Below are 21,704 nucleotides of genomic sequence, written 5' to 3'. Positions count from 1 at the left end.
AACCTACCCATCTCCGCCCCCTGATCCCTAAACCCACCCCTAATCCTACCCATCTCCACCCCTTGGATCTTGATCCGACTCCTCCCACCTTACATATACCTAAACCTACCCATCTCCGCCCCCTGATCCCTAAACCTACCCCTAATCCCTAAACCCACCCCTAATCCCTAAACCCACCCCTAATCCTACCCATCTCCACCCCTTGGATCCAGATCTAACTCCTCCCACCTTACATATACCTAAACCTACCCATCTCCGCCCCCTGATCCCTAAACCCACCCCTAATCCCTAAACCCACCCCTAATCCTACCCATCTCCTCCCCTTGGATCTTGATCCGACTCCTCCCCGTGGATCTCATGTACTGCATTGAGGTGCTACTGGCTTTAGAGGCCATTTACACAATGTTTTTTGATAACACTTCATTTTGATGGTCCCTTTTAAACATTCTGTTGACTATAAGTAACTTGGCAACTACATGTCAACTAACTCTTATTAGAGTATTGGTAGACTGTCTGCTTAAAATCGGTTAACTCTTTATTGTGATGGTCCTTCAACAGACATTCTACTCACTAGAAGTAATTTTACATGTACATTTCAACTTATTCTATCCTTAACACTACCAATACTCTACTAACACTCTAATATGAGTTAGTAGACATGTAGGTGCAAAGTTACTTATAGTCAACAGAATGTGTTAAATGGACCATCAAAATAAAGTGAAACTCATGTTTATGCATTTTACTGCGCTGCATTTCCAATTCCAGTGTTTTGGACGTGTTTAATGACTGCTGCACCTGCGTCTCGCATTTTGCGTCCTTTACAGCATCTCATGCATGACACCATGGTCCAAAAAATGTGGTGCTCAAATTAAAATAAACTTTTTACAAAATGTGTCTGTAGACACATTATTCCACTGCTCTGCATCTCGCATTTTTAAATGCAAAAAACACATTTTCTGTGATAGGCAGTTTACTAGGTCTTGGAACAGCTAGAGACTGTCAGAGACATTGGCAACCATTGGCGCTCCACAGGAAGTGTATTGGATGGATTAATAACCAAACAGACTTTACGTGCCCCTGGGTAACTGTGTGTTTGTGTTTGTTTGTCTAATGTGCATTGTGTTTGTTTATGCTTTTATTATCATCTTTTAATACTATATTCATAAGGTAAACGGCCTCAGTCAGTGAGTGGAGCCATACTAATATTTGTGTTTTCCTGATGGATATATTTTTTGATACATTTCGTGAATGTTTATACAATTAGACTGATGGAGTTTGCCTCTTCTGTTGCTGGTTTAGCTGAACACACAGCAATGTGTGTTAATGGCCCATGCACAGATGGACAGCGGGTTATTGCGATGCTCTCGCCACTTGTCATAAACCCCAAGCAAACTGAACCACCATGCGTAATAGATGCAAATTAGGACATTGGATTTCTAACCACATTGTTTAATTTTTTTCTCTCTACAGGTTTGCAATACATAATTGTTTTTTAGATGACTGTTGCAGTTTTGCACTGTTGATGGATGGTGGCATTAAAAAATAATGCACACACATAGTGCCCTGCCTCATCTACCTGTGAGGTTTATGTGTGAATGTGTTTACTAATGTTTATTAAATTTGCAAAATATGTGAAGTGAGTGTTTTCACTGATTAAACAAATTGTATTGCTATAATTAAACAGCTAGTCATCAGTGTCAGAAGGCTGCTTTTGAGAGAGAAAACAGGCATTTCGCTTATTAAAGCTTTAATGAGTTCATTAATAAGGTTTAGTACTGTGATATGTCAGTGTAGTCTATTGTGAGCAGATAAGAAGAAATGGTTTTTCTCACATTTTATTAAGAATTACATTGTTTGGTAGGAGGGATGATTCCGGGCTTCTGGTGTATAAAGACCACTTACCGGTCAGCCAAGTGGCTGTTGGGGACACAAATCGACCCGGCTCGGAGGCCAAGCTGACTGTGGGACCTCTCCGTTGCCATGGAGACCGTAAGTCTATTTCTTTCTCCTTAAATAATATCCAGCTTCGTCTCACAAGAACACAGCTCATGTGGATTAATACATGAATAGCTGAACATATATGACTAATTATGTAGTTCAAATACTTGATTAAATTATGTAAACAGTTAAATGTTGTTTGCATACTATTCTGTGCAAGCACTTTTTCTTTGTAATGTGAAAGTGGGATTCAAAGTCACGTGTGTGCCGGTAGTTGCTGTGTATGAAATTATGTCTATGAAACTTTGATGCCTTCACATGGTGTCCTTGCAATTAAAAAATCTTCCGCACTTGACATATGTTGTAATAATCTGTATTGCCAAAGGATTTGTTTTAATGGTATCTTCTTTAAATAGACGTTTAGCACTTTTCAAGGTCAGCCCATTGTCTGAAACATTCTGAAAAAGGACACATGGCCATAGATGTCTCCAGTGTAACAGTCCTGAAGCTGTGATCTTCAATCAAAGCTTTTCATTCAACATTACACCCCACAGAGACCCCCTGCCACTCATTTTTTTAAATTGGTGTCAACAGCCAGCTTGCCATATCTTCATAAAAATTCATCATTTTTGTCTCTGAGCAATTGTAAAGTAGGCTACACTGAGACAGTGCTTTAAAACCAGTTTCATTTTTTTTTTAACATTTATTTATTTATTTGTGAGTCAGGTGCAATTATTAATGATATTATAAAATTATAAAATAGTTTCACCGGAGCGAAACAGAGAACCCAAGGGTAAAACACAGAGCCATCCCCCACCATCATCACCATGTGAAATGATGCATTTGTATGCCTCATTATTCCTGTTAATTGCATTTGGCGTATTACTTAGATCAGGTGCATTCGATTACACTCACCTGTTAGACAAGTACGTCCACTGCTGTTTTTTACCCTTTTGTCTTCTTATTGTTTCCGCACAGCTGTGACGGTTATTCAGTTCTAGGGACTTTAGATTTTTTAAAGTAGACATTTATGTGACGAAAGTCGAGTCAACTAGTCTCTGATGACGTCATTAATGTACAAATAGGCCTGAACCTCGAGCTGAGACTCGAATGTGGGTTGCCATGTGCAGAGCTATAGACACAGTGCTGCCCACAAGGCTATACACATAACAGCTCATTTTTATCAGCTCTTTTGTCTTTGGGTCGTTATATTTCTCACAGATTTCTGCTCGTTCTAAATCAGATACAGATAAAGTACCACAGTAAACACTTATATGAATGCATTAGTGAGAGAGCGATTGCGTGTGACTTGATTCTACCTGGCAGCATCTCTCTAATAATATTGAATCTGTGGGTTTTAGTTACTAATAAATATACGCTAGAACTTCTCAGTTTCTAATATATTTTATTGATAAATCACACAACAGTGTTGACAATACATTTCTGTGCTACTGAATGATTCTCTGTGCGTGCGATTTCTGCGTGATGCGCAAGCTTCTGTATGTGTGTGCGTTACAATGCAGCACCCAATAGTTTAGAACTTACGTGTACAATAAGCTGATTAAAATGCAGATCAATTTTGAGCGTCTAGATAGTACAATCAAACATTTTGTGGAGTGCTCTCAGTATGCATTTATTTGTCATTTGAATTGTTTGGACACGGAGCTTTAAAGTGGACTTCAAGATTTCTTATCCTGTTGCGCCCTCTATAGGCCATGATCATTGACTAGTCGACGTCAGGTTTAAAGCGTCATGGCAGAGCATTAAAGTCGACTAGTCGGTGCAACACCCATTCGGTGCTCTTGCTCTATAGGGTATGTAATATTAACTTTTCATCAGGTTCTTCCAACTACTGGACCTACGCCCTGGGAACATTATGGACATTTCAAGAAAAGAAGAAAGTGACAGAATTAGAATTTTGTCCTCTGGATTTAACCCATCCAAGTTAGTGCACACACATTAGGAGTAGTGAGTAGTGAACACACACACACACTACAAACCCTGGACACACACACCCAGAGCAGTTAGGTGCCTCCCTCACTCAGTCATTTCCTTGCCAGTATTAAGAATCGAACCTGCAACCTTTGGGTTACCAGTCTGTCTTTCCAACCATTAGGCCATGACTGCCCAATGGTAATGCACAAATGTTATCACTCCCAAAGAGAAGCACACTCACCTTTGCAGGTTTCTCTTTAGGAAGTAAATAAATAAAGTTAGAGGGGGAAATGAACTGACAGGCTCTCAGTCAAACAGAGAGAGCTGATATCGACAGAGACAGAAATATCACTATATTATAGACACTATATACAACACACTATATTAAAGGCACAGCTAAACGTGACATATTTTATAAAGGGTTTATGTGAAAATTGTTTTAAGTTCCCTTAGTGAAGTTAGTAAGTAACTTAGTAAAAAATGTCATTAAACAAATATTCAAAATATATTGTTGTTGTTGTTTCTTCATTAGTTTGGAGATTCGGTGAAAAAACATGTATTACAATATAAATATATTTAAAAAAATAATGTTAGGTGCCATTAATCGCGATTAGTTACAGAAAATGTTGGGGGGTTTTATCGATTGACAGCACATATATGTATGTATGCATGTATGAATGTTAATTCATACAAATGTGAAAATAACTTTTCCAGTTCAAAACATATTGGTTTATTTATTCATTTTAATATAAAGTCACAGCTCACATCTGTTTCTCATGCCCTGCACCTTTACAATGTTTTGAGTTATTGAGATCACTTTTGAGCCCTTGATCAAAGCATTTATGTCCAAATAAAACCTGGAGAATAATAAGGGTATTGCAAAAAATCAGAGGAAATGCTCTGCTACATAACCATTTTTCCCATGTCTCCTTATTTCAATTGCACAATTATCTGTGCCAATCAGCAGCTGCAAACTGCATGGAGCTACTTATAAAATACTGCATCTCTGGTCTCGAAACATAATCAGTGCTCGTCAGGGGGTCCTACAAATCATGGCTAGTGCCCACCACACAGGGCTGAGACTGCTATTATTTATTCATTTCTTCATTTATTCAGGGCTGGGGTAGGAAGAGAGCAGACCAGCAGTGCATTAATGCAGCACGCCAGCTTCTCTATGGTAATGCTGCATATAAATGTTGCTCTTAGCCACCTGCATGTGCTCGCAAAGAAAGTTATAGGCCTCTGGACAGTCTACACCCCACCCACGAGGCCCCTCTGGGCTTGTGGTGTGTTGCATAGCGTAATGGTGGTTTCGCTGCTCAAAAATGCCATCTAGCACGGGTCCAGCAATCCCCTAAAGACTTGTTTATTTTTACACTCATTATTTATTTACTGCGAAGTTCCAAAATTAGGTAATTGGATGCACAGACTGAATGCCAATGTGGTAAGGTGCCTTAATGTGAAAATAATGAGAAACGGTCCAGTCCCAGTTTCAGAAATCAAACTTATGATGGTTTCAGATGATTTTTCACTGCAAATCATTGCTTGCTAATGTGAGTGGACCTCTGTATATGCATATATGCTGTTTAATACTTGAAGAGCCTGTTTGTGGTGTGTTCCACACATCAGCTCTAGTCGGGTTTAGGTCGGAATTGGCGTCTGGGTCGTTGGAGAGAGAGATTGCTCTGATTGGCTGTTCAGTTTAGCAAACGAGTCAGTGCACAAAATCTAAAAAAAATTCAGAAAGTTTTCTGTAATGGGTAAGTTAAGGTAGGTTTAGGATTAGGGGATATAATATATAGTTTGTACATTATAATAATCATTATGTCTATGGAAAGTCCCCATAAAACATGAAAATTGTCTACAAACTGACATCATTGGACTGAGCTAGAAGTCGGCATGTCGGACTGTTCAAACAAAGGATATACTGTTCATCTGGAATGCTTTATATTACCTATATTTTTAAGTATAACTTAGAAAAAAGTGACAATGAGTTTCTCATTTACTCTAATCAATTAATCTCCTTTGCTATTCCACGGCGTAGGACATACGCCATCATCTTCAGACAGGGTTGCATAATTAATACTCATTAATAACCGAGAGAAGGAATAAAGATAACAAACAAAATTATGATTCAATGATGCATCTTGCCTGGCTATGATGTGCTGTGACTTCAGACCACTGGCTGCTTTGCAAATTAATTGAGATAGATAACCTGTCAGTAATAAAGGAATATGATATCCCCGCCTAACGAAGCAGTTGATAGAAATTATAAATTAGTTTGCAATGTGACGGCAATTCCATGATATGTGAAAAATATTACATAGGTTTCATTATGATGCATTAGACATTACATCTGAGTAGTTTTTCTGTTTGATTGATAAGGCTTATGTTCAGAATAAAATTATGCGACTCATGAATAACTACACCGCAATTGGTTTGCATCAGGACATTTCATGGCTAAGTGAGCAACATCACTCAAGATGTTCCATCTTCATTGCAAAAATGTTGTATTAGCTGCAGTTTAAGCCTAAATTTGGGGTCAGGCTGGAGGCCTATCCTTTGGTCACGCACCAACTGTGGCCAAATTGGATGAAATTTGCATGGCCACAGTTTAAAATTTGAGTTTAACACCGTGCAACATGGTGCCATAGTCTATGAGAGGTTTAATGATTAAGTCATTCAATTTAAAGATGATCAAAATTAGGATTTGATGCTCTGAATAGCTTGAGTTTGACTTAATTTATCATTCCGAAAAGTCTTATAATATACTGGAAGTGTGTGGTTAAGACCCCTGACTTTTTTCGGGATATTGTCCGGGTGCGGTTTTAGAAAATGGCTTAATTATAGGATGGAAATACTTACTGCCATTCAGAAGAAGAAAAAATAATAATTTGAACTGTCGTGTCTCCTCAATTCCCAACTCCCTCGGCCCAAAATACCATGAAATGAGCTGCAGTCACAAACTCTCACTTTGCTAGCTTCGTATTTAACCAGAGATGATGCAAACAGGAGAGCTGCAGACAGGAGAAAAAATAGGATTCATCAGAAATAGTAGCACTGATTCCATCTAGATCGACCAGTAAGTTATCATTAGCGATGAGGATGTTCAGTGTTGCTTAGTTACTGAATCATTGGATCGTGGTGATGCTCTCTGAGCCGTATTTCATGCATTCATGATTGGTTTGCACCTGGAGACTAATGAGGGGCTAAATCAGGATGTTGTATGGCCAAATTCCCAAAAAGTATCCTGAACCGACTGAAGTAAATCAGTTTTAGTCGGGAAGTAGCGTTTGTGGGATGATGTCACTTTGACTCAGGTCTATCAGATACGGAAAGTGAATTATACTAAAAGGTCTCTTTGACTCCAGCTGAAAAGGAAACCTGCTGTTTGTGTCATTATCAGGAAGTACAGTATAGTTGTCTCATGTTTTACTCAGGTTTTTTTTTTTCTCAAAAGTCAGGTTATATATAGACTTCGGGTGTTTTCACAGTTTGTTTTAAAAGAACAAAACCCAGTTCACTTAAAGTGAACCAGAAAGTGAACCAGACGAAAGTGACCTCAGTCCTTTTGGTGTTCACAATATAGTGGACTCAAAAGAGAACCCGGTTTCTTTTTTTGATCCTCTTCTGCATTGAAGTGATCTCAGACCCTTTCTTGTTCACACCACAACCTGAAAGATCCCAGCTTTCTGTGCATTTTGCATGTGCACACATCCACCTTCGACAACATCTGTCAGACAAGCACATGCGCTTGCACACAAAATTTAATCCAGGTTGTCGTAGAAGGGACAGGAATCCTTCGTTTCAGCAGACTCCCCGCTTCAACGCATTTTGTCACGGGTGCTCATGTACTTCTGTCATTTTTTTTGTTTAGTTTTTTTACTTTTACGTGGCACTGTAACGCTGTTCTTCTGTTATACCCTCTTTTAGGGGTGGCTGATAAGGCACAATAAAAAATCAAGATTTTTTCAGGAAAATGATTTTATCACGATTCTTTTCATGTTGTTTTTACTATTTTGCAAGTGACTGAGCAGTGCAGCCACACCTATGTCCCTAATTAAAAACTAAGCCTTGCAAGGTAACAAAATATAACCGAAAAATGAAAGGCAGACCATGTAGGCTATAGTGGATGAAGATAAAAACCTTTATTTCATTATTTTATCTTTGTTATTAAAAATAAGAACAAAGCTGCACATTACAAATACAAAACATGCTATACAAATTAAATAAACAGTGCTTTATTTTTTCAGCCACAGTAGGTGTATAACAGCACCACTCAAATACGAAATTGAATAAACCCATGTAAAAAATCAAATGCTACAGACTTCACTGTAAAAAAATATACATTGATTCTTATTTAAGCTACTGAAGTTTTTCAGTGAAGATCAGTGAGTGATTTTCTCTTTTGTTGTTAAAGCAACACCAAGTAACTTTTCCTCTGCTGTCACCCTACAGGTTGGAAGCGGAATTGTCCATTACTGCTGTCGTAAATAATTTAGCCTACCGCATCCTACTGTCGCACGGGCACGCACGCACGCACATGCTCTCTGTTTATCCAGCACCGGCTTTGGAATCATGATGACGTTTCAAAAGCTACCCGGCTGCTAGGTATCTACATGTAGTTGTAGTCTACTGTCGAGTACGCTCCACCTATCGGCAATTGTAACGCTTGCCGTAAAGCAAGTCAAATTTGTAGTTTTCTTATGTCTCATTCGCATTACAGAAACGCGACCCGATCTGGCAATCTTACATAGCGTGGATATATCAGATAAAGGACCGCAAAGCGGTGGCATAAGTGCATTTCACCATGTCACGACTTGATGAACAACTGAAACAATTTTGAAAACATTATTTTAAGGTAAAGAATCTTTCTTAGTGTTCCTTTAAAGGGTTAGTTCACCCAAAAATGAAAATTATGTCATTAATGACTCACCCTCATGTCGTCCCAAGCCCGTAAGCGTTTAAGATATTTTAGATTTAGTCTGAGAGTTTTCTGTCCCTCCATTGAAAATGTATACACGGTATACTGTCCTTGTCCGGAAAGGAAATAAAGACATCATCAAAGTAGTCCATGTGACATCAGTGGGTTAGTTAGAATGTTTTGAAGCATCGAAAATACATTTTGGTCCAAAAATAACAAAAACTACGACTTTATTCAGCATTGTATTCTCTTCCGGTTCTGTTGTCAATCCGCGTTCAGTGATGCTGATGACGTAAGACGCTGCTGGCGTGTTATCTGGTGCGCCCGAGCTTTGTTTACAGTCTGAGGGAGACGCACACTGTAAACAAAACAATCTTCGCAAACATGTCTAAGGATTTTGACACAGAGGAAGACTTGCATTTTTTTGCCCAGCCATATTTATTTGAACCCGAATACTCGGGCGCACCAGATAACACATCATCAGCGTCACTGCGGACTCGTGAACGCGGATTGACAACAGAACCGGAAGAGAATACAATGCTGAATAAAGTCGTAGTTTTTGTTATTTTTGGACCAAAATGTATTTTCGATGCTTCAAAACATTCTAACTAACCCACTGATGTCACATGGACTACTTTGATGATGTCTTTATTTCCTTTTTGGACAAGGACAGTATACCGTGTATACATTTTCAATGGAGGGACAGAAAGCTCTCGGACTAAATCTAAAATATCTTAAACTGTGTTCCGAAGATGAACAGAGGTCTATTACGGTAATTGAGTAAAACATAAGAGTAATTGTAAATTGTAATAATATTTAACAATATTACTGTTTTTACTGTATTTTTGATCAAAGAAATGCAGCCTTTGTGAGCATAAGAGACTTCTATCAAAAATAATACAAATATCTGAACAGTGTGCATGGGTAAGTTGTCATGTTTGAACCTTAAAACAGCATTTTACAATGCAAGTGAAACTATAATGAAACAAAACCATTCATGAAAAAGATAACTTGTAAATAGTTACATATAAAAATATCAAACCAATTGTTTAGCCAAACATAATTCCATTAATAAATTGTATTAAATTAGATATAAAAGACACACAAATGTGACAACATGCCACAACCTGATATTTAAGAACCCCATCTTTTAGTTAAAATGTACCTATTAAATATTAAATATTGAGTTATTGAAATCTAGCAGTTATGACAACTGATCCCAGTCTCCTCTATTTATGTGACCATTAGACTAATCGTGACACAGATCAGCAGTCAGTTGCTTTTTAAATTAATGTGGTATTTATTTTCCTAAATCTTTTTTTCTTTTTCAATCATCCTATTTATTTTGCATTTAGAATGACAAAATATTTTCATTATAGGGCACCAGAATATCCTGGTTTGTGTTCTTCTTAAACGTCAGAGGGGGGGAAATAAGCTAAAATGAATTATTGTAAATATACCCTGCTAGTTGAAATAGTACTCATCTATGATGCATAGTTTTAAAGCATCTCTTCAGTGCTGTTGACTCAGAAAAAAGTTTCAATAAGTGCTTGCTAACAATACAGAAGTACACCTGACATCTGACATCAACTTTCATGATAGCAAAAGACAGCTATTATGAGAAAAAAGACACAATTTATGAGAAAAAGTTCATCTCATTCATAGGGCTTAATCAGCAGGGGTTCATCTCCTCTTTTTGAAAAAACAGAATAAAATGTTCTTTGCTGTAAACAAAGAGCACTGCCAAAGTTTGGCAATCAAACCGCAAAGTTCATGGAGTTGTTTTGCGGATGTGTGCAAACAATTTTTATTCACATTAATAAGCTCACGGGGTAATTTAGATTACAACTGCTTGCTGTCCGCCTGCCCTAGAGCCAGACAAAGGTTAACTATCATAGTTAATGAGACGAGTGGAAAAATCTGACACTGTTCTGCTCAATTCATCACTGTGTCACGAGTAAACACTTTTTAATGACCTCTGATCCAGCCGTCTATTGTAAAGGTGCCATCTGGTGGACTGGCAGTACAACATGTCTTGTCAAAAAATAGATGAGCAACAAAATTAATTCTGTTTTTTTTTTTTTGCTGGTTTTTAGTGTTGCTGCTGAGATTATGCCTCATTGAGTCTTGTAAGAGCTTAAAAATGCTTCAAGTCATGATTTCCAAGCCGGTCAGTAGGAATGATTAATTCACAATCGAAATATGACATGTTTACGATTTCACAAACTCTCCAGACTTGTCCAGCTATGTTCTGTGGTCAGTTTTAGACCTATTTAGTGTGTGAGAACAATCGGAAAATATCAGGAAAAGACATGTTTTAGCTTGCACAAAGATGTTTTTTCTGTCTACGTGAGACATTTCTCTATCACCTCACCAACTGGGTTGAAAATAAAGGAAGGAGTAGGCATTTTTCTATGGATAAAATTACCTCACACGTCCCTGGATCTTGTCAAAAGGGCATCACTGGATGCAGTTGAAAACCACTCTATAGAAACTCAAGGCACAATTCACACCTGCAAAACATGTTGTTCCCTTGACTGCTGGGTCTGCCCTCGGGGTGAGCAAGGAGAAACAGTCATTTGAGCTCACCATGGAGAGTTTGCTTTGATGGGAAAGACTGCTGCATTTACAGTAGAGCAGTACCAGCTGACAGACCAGAGCTTTGTGCCACTGCCTGTCTTGTTGGTGGCATTATACACCAGACACTAGATAGCCTCCGGTTGTTTTAGATCTGTTGAAGATTTCTTTCCTCCTCGTCCCTTGGCTGCTAAATTATAATGAGGAGACATGGTAGTTGGCTGAGTCCAAAATAAATTTTTAGCCACATTGTATTTACCAGTCATAAATATTTCTTTATGGCCATATTATTGTCATGAACTGCTGAGACACAAAGGTTGAGGATCCAAATGCAGTATTTATTAGTAATCCACAATCGCAATCCAAATCCAGACAAAGGTCATACACAAACAAACAATAACTGAGTTAAGGGCTGTGGCAAACAGAGAAATCCAAGGGACAAAGGCAGAGAACCAGGACACGGGAGAAACAGGATACAACAACGCTCAGAAATGCAGTTGGACACATACAAGACTTCGCAGAGAATAACAGAATGATGCTTATATAGGGTGAGCTAAACTGGATAATGAGAGACAGCTGAAAACAATGAGTGCTGATGAGTCTGGACTGAGAATTATGGGAAATGTAGTTTGTGAGGGAATGACAATAGTCTGAGGTGGAATGTCCTCTGGTGGCTCTCAATGGCACTCCAGCTGGTGATCATAACAATTATGTATACGTGTATATATATATAGATTAAAAAAACACTTAAAACATTTGTTGTGTTGAGCTATTTCAATTACTTTTCTTTGATTTGTTCATTGCAGACATGATTTGCAATATATATATATATATATATATATATATTTGTGTATGTGTATGGAGATAAAAAAGAAAGAAATACTTTTCTGTCACTTTCACACTTAAAAAAAATTACCCAAACTTTTGAATGGAAGTGTGTAAACCATAACCTAATAATTGTTCTTTGTGAGTTTGTTCTCAATGACATGATCTTTAGTCATTCTTACATCAATATACATGTCAAATATCAATAAGCATATGGCTGTTAAGACTGATAAGTTACAATATATAGAACAAATCATGGAAACTCACTGGAACTCATCACCTTGTAATAAAATCAGTGGCCAACTGCAGGTTTAATCACTCACCAAAGCCAGATTCTATTCAAATTGGCGCTTAGTGCTAGGTGTTAATTTTGGACCCTGGTAGTATGTGTATCTTAAGCTTGTTGGAGTGAATTCTCATAATGCTGATTCCAACACAGGCCACAGTCAGAAGCTTGAATTTAGTTTATTTTTGAGATAAAAAGCCTAGGCATTTGACATTGTGAACAAACTAGAAAAAACTGTCTCCATACAGGAATATCCTGGAGATTGACAGCGAGTAACAGCACCCAGAGTCAATAACAGGCCTGCTTACTGATCTGTCAGTCAAATGTCAGAGCACCAGCACTATATAATTCAGGACAACTGATTCTAATGCCTTCTGACCGCAGGATATGACTTGAGATTGGAACATCTGTAAGGTCTGAGCATTTGTTCTACATGGAAATCCAGAGTTTGTCCCTTTGTGAGTATAACGTTCAGTTCTAGTAAATGCAATGTTGTGTTGATAGGCTCAGGTGTGGAGTTCAGCACAAGTGCCATGGTTTTGTTCTTGAGTTGATATGTTGAGTTTTTCTTTATCTGCTGCAGGGACGTGTCCAGAACTCCACAAAAAGAAATCTAAACTGTGATTGGTCATGTCCCAAGTCAGAGGGAGGCCTTTAGTAAACCTAATTTAGCATCCTTGGTTTAAATTGGAGCAGGAATTAGTGTTAAAAAATGAAATTTCATTAATTGGTGTCTAGGGAAACACTGCATAGGTCAAGGGTTCAGCATTTTGCTGGGTTACATTGCCTCATGACCCCAATAAGTTTTATTGGAAAAAGAGTCATATATCTGCATTATTTATTAACATTAGTTTTAATGGTCAAAAAATAATGATTACAAAACAAATGAAATTGATAATGAACATAAAAGTATTAAAATATTGCACAGTAGACTGAAAATGTATTTACAGAAAAAAATACATATATATTCTGTACATAATAGTCTTTGGTCATGTTTACATGCTCATATAAAGTTTGAGGTCGGTAGGATTTTGAAAGGTATGAAAAGTTTTCTTTCTTTTCTCCATACACATACACTATATATATTGCAAATCATGTTTATTTACTGTGTGTGTGTGTGTGTGTGTGTGTGTGTGTGTGTGTGTGTGTGTGTGTGTGTGTGTGTGTGTGTGTGTGTGTGTGTGTGTGTGTGTGTGTGTGTGTGTGTGTGTGTGTGTGTGTGTGTGTGTGTGTGTGTGTGTGTGTGTGTGTGTGTGTGTGTGTGTTTGTGTGTTGCATTTTCTTAAACAGTTCCAATTGTAATTGAAAACCTGGAAAAATGTGAGGGAATGTAAAAATTGTGATTTCCAGGCCTGGGTTGTGCAGTTGATATACTGTAGTATGGCTGTCTACTCCATTTGCCTGTTAAGAGAGGGAGACAGAAAGGGAGGAAGTCGACTTTAAAGAAAGAGCAAGCGAGTCTCAGTAAATGTCAAATATAAAGCAAGTGTGACGAAGACTGGCCTTTATGCTTGGTCTTAATGGAACCTACTGTTTATTAGAGGCCTGAGAGAGCTTGTGATCGCCCAGCCGGCACAGGAGTGGTCTAATGTGTGCCCACTCACCACTGTGGCATCAACACGGATGCAATTACGAAAGACGGTTGAATCAAACACTGGTGTGTGTTTTGCTTTACCCCACGCTGAGCATTTGGCTTTACTGTCATGACTGCTCATGCTCAGATGCAAACACGAAAATGGAAACACTGAGTCAAGTGAACTCTCATCACAGCTGCAGTTAAAAAGTCTTGTTCGATAAGATGGGAATATAATTGTGTTGCAGATGCATGAATGCCACTGATGAGAATGTGGCGCAATAACCTTAACACACACAGATTTAGACCACATCGAAAATATGGGATTTAAAATAGCATTTAAAATGACTCTTTCTTTCTTCTGTGGAATTCAAAAGAAGATTATATATATATATATATATATTAGGGCTGTCAAATGATTAATTGTGATTAATCACATCCAAAATAAAAGTTTTTTTTACATAATATATGTGGGTGCACTGTGTATAATTATTATATATATATAAATACACACACATGCTTGTATATATTTAAGAAATATTTTCATGTATATACTGTATATAGATTTATATATAATTTATATTATATATAAATGTAAATATTTTATATATAAATAATATTTTTTTCTTAAATATACATGCATGTGTGTGTATTTATATATATACAAAATAATTATACACAGTGCACCCACATATATTATTTAAAAAAAACTTTTATTTTGGATGTGATTAATCACGATTAATCATTTGACAGCCCTAATATATATATATATATATTATTTTTGTCCATACAGTAAACATTAATGATGATGTCCTATTTGAAACTTCACAGACTCATTCTGGAGACACCTGAGACTTATTTACATATTAGGCATAATAGGTCCCCTTTAATACTACGCATACATTACAAAAAACCCTAACTCTAACTTTTTAACCTAAATAAAAACAAAATTTTGTCATAATAGAAATACTGTACACACATTCCACCACACCTCAGTGTGTCCAAACTTTGCAGGAGAAATAGTCACACAATTTGAAGAAAAACATGCTAAGATGACCAGTATTTCCGACAATTCCAAAACGTGTTTTAGGTCAAATAAACCTTACATATAGAACATAATCTATAAAGGTTAAGCTTTTATCAGTGAACCCATCAATGAGTTTCTGTTTGTTGTTCGGATGGCTTGATGTTTCTGAACCCTTCTTGAACTGAGGATCAACCCATCTGACTTTCCTGTGACTTTAGTTGGGCTGTTCATATTTGGACCACCTCATTTCCCTCATTTGGCGCCTGTTAACACATTTCAGAGCCGTCACACTCCTGGGGTCTGTATAAGATAAACAGCATCTGTGCTGCTGATAAATGAGCTGTCTGTCACATGTTTGCTTTTATCACCCCTTCTAAACAGCATTGAGGGCTTCAGAGTCCACCTGCTTCTTACCTTTGTTTCTTAAAGTGAAAACCCAGAAGAATGAAAATCCCCTGGAAAACAAATATATCTTAAGTGCTTTCAGCGGGAGAGGCACTTCCTAATATTTATTTCCTCAACCAGCAAGCCACTTTAGCTACATCTATGTTGGTGCTTAAGATATATACCTCTGAAGGGGCACATTGCAAAAATGGTGCAGGATTTACTTCAGATTTTGCTAGTAAATGTCACAAAGAAACAGCAAGTAACACATTCAATAAACATGACATTTTTAAGTAGAAAGACTGAAATACCATTTTCTTGTAAAACGCACTCCAATGATCGTTGAAAATGCATTTTTTACAGTGCAGTTTATAAGCCCCATCACCATTACGGTGCTTTGGCTATGAATTGTCAAGTGGATTTGAGAAAACTTGAGTCAAAAAAGCTGTGAAAACTTTATTTCTAGAACTGTCAAGGCCATTCACCCTCATGTGGACCTTCAGCTACTGCACGGCGGCTTTGGGTCACATCGCAGGGTGAACAATTTTCCAACTTCCACTTTCCTAGCTGAAGGCTGGAGGTTGTTTACTGTATGTTGTATCATCCATCTTCCCTTCTGTCCTGACAAGCACTTCCTGTCCCTGCTGAGGAGAAAACAAGATGCTGTTATCGCAGCGCTTCACTGTGGAAATGGTGTCCTCTGGATTGTAAGATATTTTGGGCCTTCGCCTGATAAACACTTTTGCAAAACACCCCAGTTGCAGAAATGTAATAGTACTTTAGCACAGCATAAATAACACTTGATGTGGCTTTTTGTAAGCCACTGTTGCATGCACACAAAGACCTGTGCTTTACTATAAAGGATGCAGCTGCTTCAGAATTGCCATCGGTATGTTTCTGGGTCGCCTGATAACGCTGCACTTTGCTCCACTTGAAGCTATTGAAGTGATTTTATACTCTCCTTTTATTGTAAGTTGTTGCATCTGTCCAGTCATAGTTTACTTCAAAACACACTTCCAAGCTGTGGAATCTTCTAGAAACAGCTATTCTTTTGCATGCGTCACAAAACTATACATTATCCTTCAAAAGTTTGGCTGCGTTTATTTGATCAAAAATACAGTCAAAAGAGCAATATATTTGTAACAATTTAAAATTACTTTTTTTATTTAAATATATTATATAAAATGTCATTTATTCCTGTGATGGCAAAGCTAAATTTTCAGCATCATTACTCCAGTCTTCAGTGTCACATGATCCTTTAGAAATCATTCTAATATGATGAATTGGTGCCTAAGAAACACTTCTTATGTTGAAAACAGTTGTGCTGCTTAATATTTTTGTAGAGAGTTTTCAGGATTCTTTAATGAATAGAAAGTTTTAAAACAGCATTTGAAATAGATTATTTTGTAACAGTGTAAACGTTTTATTTATCGTTATTGTGTCCTTGCCCAATTATTTTCTTTAAAAAAAATCTTGCAGACCTCAAACTTTTGTTTTCATGTATGAACCAAGGGGTTAAGGAACAATTTATTTATTGTTTATCATTAATTATCATTATCATATTGTATCACATACAATTATCATTTTTATTATTATATAGTTATGTTAGATTAATATTATTTTAATTGAATACAGTATTATATTCATTTGTATTAATAAAAATATATGCAATTCATGCATTTAATGTATAATTATTAGGGCTGTCAAATGATTAATCGTGATTAATCACATCCAAAATAAAAGTTTTTTTTACATATATATGTGGGTGCACTGTGTATAATTATTTTGTATATATATAAATACACACACATGCATGTATATTTAAGAAAAAAATATTATTTATATATAAAATATTTATATATAATATAAATGATATATAAATCTATATACAGTATATACATGAAAATATTTCTTAAATATATACAAGCATGTGTGTGTATTTATATATATATAAAATAATTATACACTGTGCACCCACATATATTATGTAAAAAAAACTTTTATTTTGGATGTGATTAATCACGATTAATCATTTGACAGCCCTAATAATTATTATTAAATTAGTTTGATTTATTTATTTATTTTATTTATTATATTGGCATCTATTATGAATGCAAAAATAAATTGGTTTAGGTTACTATATACTGTATGTGTGAGGAGCCTACAGTACCAGCAACATCTATGAATTTGACAGTGGCCCTGGAACTGTCTCTAGTTTTGTATCCACATCTGTTCTTTCATCCCTATTTAAAGGCAAATCTGCTCTAAAGTGATGACTCATGTCGGTTAGCAGTTTTCCTCTGTGCTGTATAAAAAAAAAGAAGTTTCCCTCTTTGGCGTACTGTAGCTGAAAGAAACATTTGGCAACCAGTAATGCTCAGTCAGCGTATTAATAATCAGCATGCATTTGTCATCTGAGATGGACTTTGCATGTGTACACCATCTCTTACTGTTGGCTGTTGTTGAAAGAAGTATAGATGCAGAATCTAAAGCAGAGTCAGGAGACTAAGCTGTCTTTGAATCCAGTGCTTATTTTTTCAATGTTATGCATCAATAGGCGCGTTTCCATTAAAGATTTGAGCAAAACTTTTGTGATTTTTTTCTAAATATCGATAAAAAACTATTGTGAAATGACGGCGTTTCCATTAACCGATGTTATGCGACAAAAACGTAATTTATTCCTCTCGCGATAAGTCATTCCAAAAATCATGGCAACGATGGTAGGTTTATATATATCAGAGCCACCACACACTAGACATTATCATTATTAATGGAAGGAGACGTGGTGTGTTATCCAAGCGTTAATGGCAAGGAAAGACCCTTGAAAGACACATATATGGTGTTTCTCTGTTTCTCCCTCATTTCTGCTCCGAGGTCTTGATTGTGGCATTTCTTTGAGGTTTAGAATCCAGTATTCCTGGAATTCTTTTTTCTTTTATGAATTTAATAAAGAACTTCGTCTCGTATTCTGTCCAAACACACCGCGGCTTCTAAGTCAGGTGACTGCAAATGCGCAAAAACTGTTTTCATTGCAGTTTTGCGAAATATTCCTTTTTTCGAATTGCCTGAAAAACCACCTCATGCGAGGGTAAAAACTTTTTTGCGATAAACGGGAGGTTTTGCGCAATTGACGTCTTTCCATTGTGCGCATTTTCAATTCGCAATTTCAATTTGCGCAATTTGAAGGGTAATGGAAACGCGGCTAATGGAAACCAGACCGCTTCTTGAAGTGCTTCACAGCCGAATTCCTCCGCTCTCCTTGTCCTTGACTCTGTTAAAGCGAAATGCACAAGGAACGTCCAAACATTCATTCGCTTTTGTCACAGTTCAAGAACACTCCAAATCTTATTGAATCGGTTCAAAATAATCACGTCTGGACGTCACTCAAAACTCTTAAACGAAAAGAATAGAAACCTAACCAGAATTGGCACGCGTGAAATTGAGATGCTTTGAAACAATCAGTGTAACATTCCATTTCGAACACAAGATTGTAATCCTTCAGTGAGGAAGGACAGCGATGGCTGTGAATTGTTTCGTTGCCGTTTACAGGAGCCATATTTAATCAGCCTCCATTAGCCACATGTATTAGCCTGTTTTAAAAACGTCCACGTCATTCCAAAAATCACCGGCTCCCGTTGAATATTCTGCAAATCGGCGAATAATTAAATGAGTATGCGCTGGAACATTGGGTGTTAATGGATGGAGCTTTAAAACAGACTGAGAGTCTTACATTCAGCAAGCTTGAATAAAAGAGCTGTTCCTGTGCTGCTGTGATAAGCACAGACTCCCTTATGACTGCGTGGACGTCTCCGGTTCTCCTACTCCAGAAGCACAGAAACACATTGGTGATTTATTCCCAGCAGGAAAGGGTGAAGTTAAGGAAGTTTTTGTTTGTATAGAAAGCACACAAGAGGATTATGGAATATAGGAGGCTGTGGGGAAGAAAAAGAAGGGGTCCTTGACTTCTTTTGCTTTCAGTGCTGGTGGGGTGGACATTTTTTGCAGGTATTCTGCAGAATTTCAGCCACTTGCAGTCTGAATTTATGTGATATTATGGATACAAAGACAGTTGATGAAACATCTTTCTGTTGCATTGTCTTTCTATTGCATGTTCTTACAACATGAACAGGGCTGAACAATACACAACAATTTGTTATGAGCCAGTTATTTTAATGAATCACTCATAAAGACTGAATGAATCGCTAACTAACTCTGTCAGTGGTTCTTGAGTTAATGTTGCCTACTGTCATAGATTATGAACTTTCATGTTCCACGTCAGAAGAAAGAGTGTCATACAGGTTTGAAATGACATGAGGGGGAGTAAATTATGACAGGATTTTTCATTTTTTATTTAATTGTTAAGTGTCCCTTAAAATTGAAACATCATAATATAAAAGTCAAACAAATCCTTTTTTTAATGGAAGTTTATCGAACTTTCAGACAAAATCTTTTTTAAATACGTTTTTTGTTGAGTATCATATTTGATGCATCAGGCTTGCATGGCTCATACAAGAGAATATGAAGCTCACTTCTTTTATTCAGAGATCCAAACTAAGCAAAAATATGCATTTTGGTGCAGCTGCTGATATTCATATGGTCAATACATTAGATGAAGTTCTGATAGCTTGCAGCGTAAATCAATGTGGGTTTTTTACAGCAGAATAGCAGACAACATACACAAATACATATAAATATCAGTTGTTACTCTATATATTTATTCTTAATATTTGAATGCAACCGATCCACAAACTGATTTTCTAACTCGTAATGCAGCCTGAATCATAAAAACATGATGGTTGTCCATTCGTTGGCCAGAGGAGAACTGGCCCCCGGGACTGAGCCTGATTTCTCCCAAGGTTTTTTTTTTTTTCTCCATTCTGTCACCTGATGGAGTTTGGGTTCCTTGCCACTGCTTTTGGCTTGCTTATTTGGGGACACTGAATATTCAACAATATTATTGATTTGACTGACTGACTATTGGATGAGAACTGAACTGAGCTGGACAATGGCATCACTGTTTTCTAAAAAAAAATATTTTCTAAAAGTGACATTTGAAGCCGAAGAATGGTAACCCATACTCCGAATTTGTCCTCTGCATTTAACCCATCCGAATTAGTGCATACACATTAGTAATGAGTAGTGAACACACACATACTGCAAACCGTAGGCACACACACCCAGTGCAGTAGGCAGCCATTTTGCTGTGGCGCCCGGGGAGCGATTGGGGGTTAGTCAGTCATTTCCTCCCGGTGTTGAGAATCAAACCCGCAACCTTCAAGTTACCAGTCTGACTCTGAGCTCATTTAATAACTGATGATCTTTAAAACGGAACTGAATCAACACTGAACTGACTTCCCCTGAACAATTACACTATTTTGTGAAAATGAACTCTGATTTGCATCATTGAATCATTTTCCTGTTACCACTGTAAACCTGCTTTGAAACAAGCTATATTGTATAAAGCGCAGTATAAATGAAGGCGACTTGACTATATTGCCCAATAATATGTCTTAGTAAGATGATATTTAAATGCTTTAGTAGTTTAATGATCAAAGCTCTGTAGTTTTAATTGTGGGAGCAAAACATATAAAGCAATGCAATACAAGGATAATTGAGAGATGTTCAAATAAATGTTCCATCATATATAGCATACAGGTATACGCCTGTACCACAACCCGAAGGTGGACATTTAGAATTATACTGAAAGGAGTATCAATCAGACGGCAGAAGGCAGCAGGATTTTCAGCAAAGGTTTTATCATTAATTAAGAGGCCTTATTAATATGCATATGAAATATGATAATGTCAGCTTTTTATTTTATTTTTATTTATCCTTTATTTAACCAGGAAATACCCATTGAGATTAAAAATCTCTTTTGCAAGGGAGACCTGGCCAAGATAGGCAGCAAAATTACATCACATCATTACATACGTACAAAGACACACAAATGAAATCCAATTATGCACTTACAATGAAATCTCAATGAAAACATTGACATGTGAGGGAGTCCAACTCAAAGCATCTCATTCTTAACTTAAAAACACTCAAAGGAATCAATTTACTAAGTTTTAAGTTGTTCTGCAGCAAATTCCATGTAAAGGGAGCAGAATAAGCAAAGGCCTTTTTACCCAGCTCAGTACTGACATGTGGGACAGAAAACAAGACAACAGTCTGAGAACGGAGGGTGTAATGACCAACACTTTTTTTCATAAGAAGTGAACATAAATAGGATGGG

General features: G+C 37.0%; 1 protein-coding gene across 1 annotated transcript in view; it reads left to right on the top strand.

Moving 5' to 3' along the window:
• Positions 1-21,704, top strand: part of cntnap2a (contactin associated protein 2a) — a gene marked incomplete at its 3' end in the record, with an annotated part of 380,680 nt that overhangs the window by 332,018 nt on the left and 26,958 nt on the right. The window contains exon 15 of the mRNA XM_056248806.1: positions 1,862-1,989. Within this exon, the coding sequence (XP_056104781.1) occupies positions 1,862-1,989 (128 nt within the window). The remainder of the gene's footprint in view (positions 1-1,861; positions 1,990-21,704) is intronic.

This window comes from Rhinichthys klamathensis, unplaced genomic scaffold (assembly GCF_029890125.1).
Source record: "Rhinichthys klamathensis goyatoka isolate OS25496 unplaced genomic scaffold, OSU_Roscu_1.1 h1tg000059l_1, whole genome shotgun sequence".
NCBI lineage: Eukaryota > Metazoa > Chordata > Actinopteri > Cypriniformes > Leuciscidae > Rhinichthys > Rhinichthys klamathensis.
The sequence above is the reverse complement of the archived record's forward strand: the minus strand, read 5'-3'. Positions and strand labels throughout refer to the sequence as shown.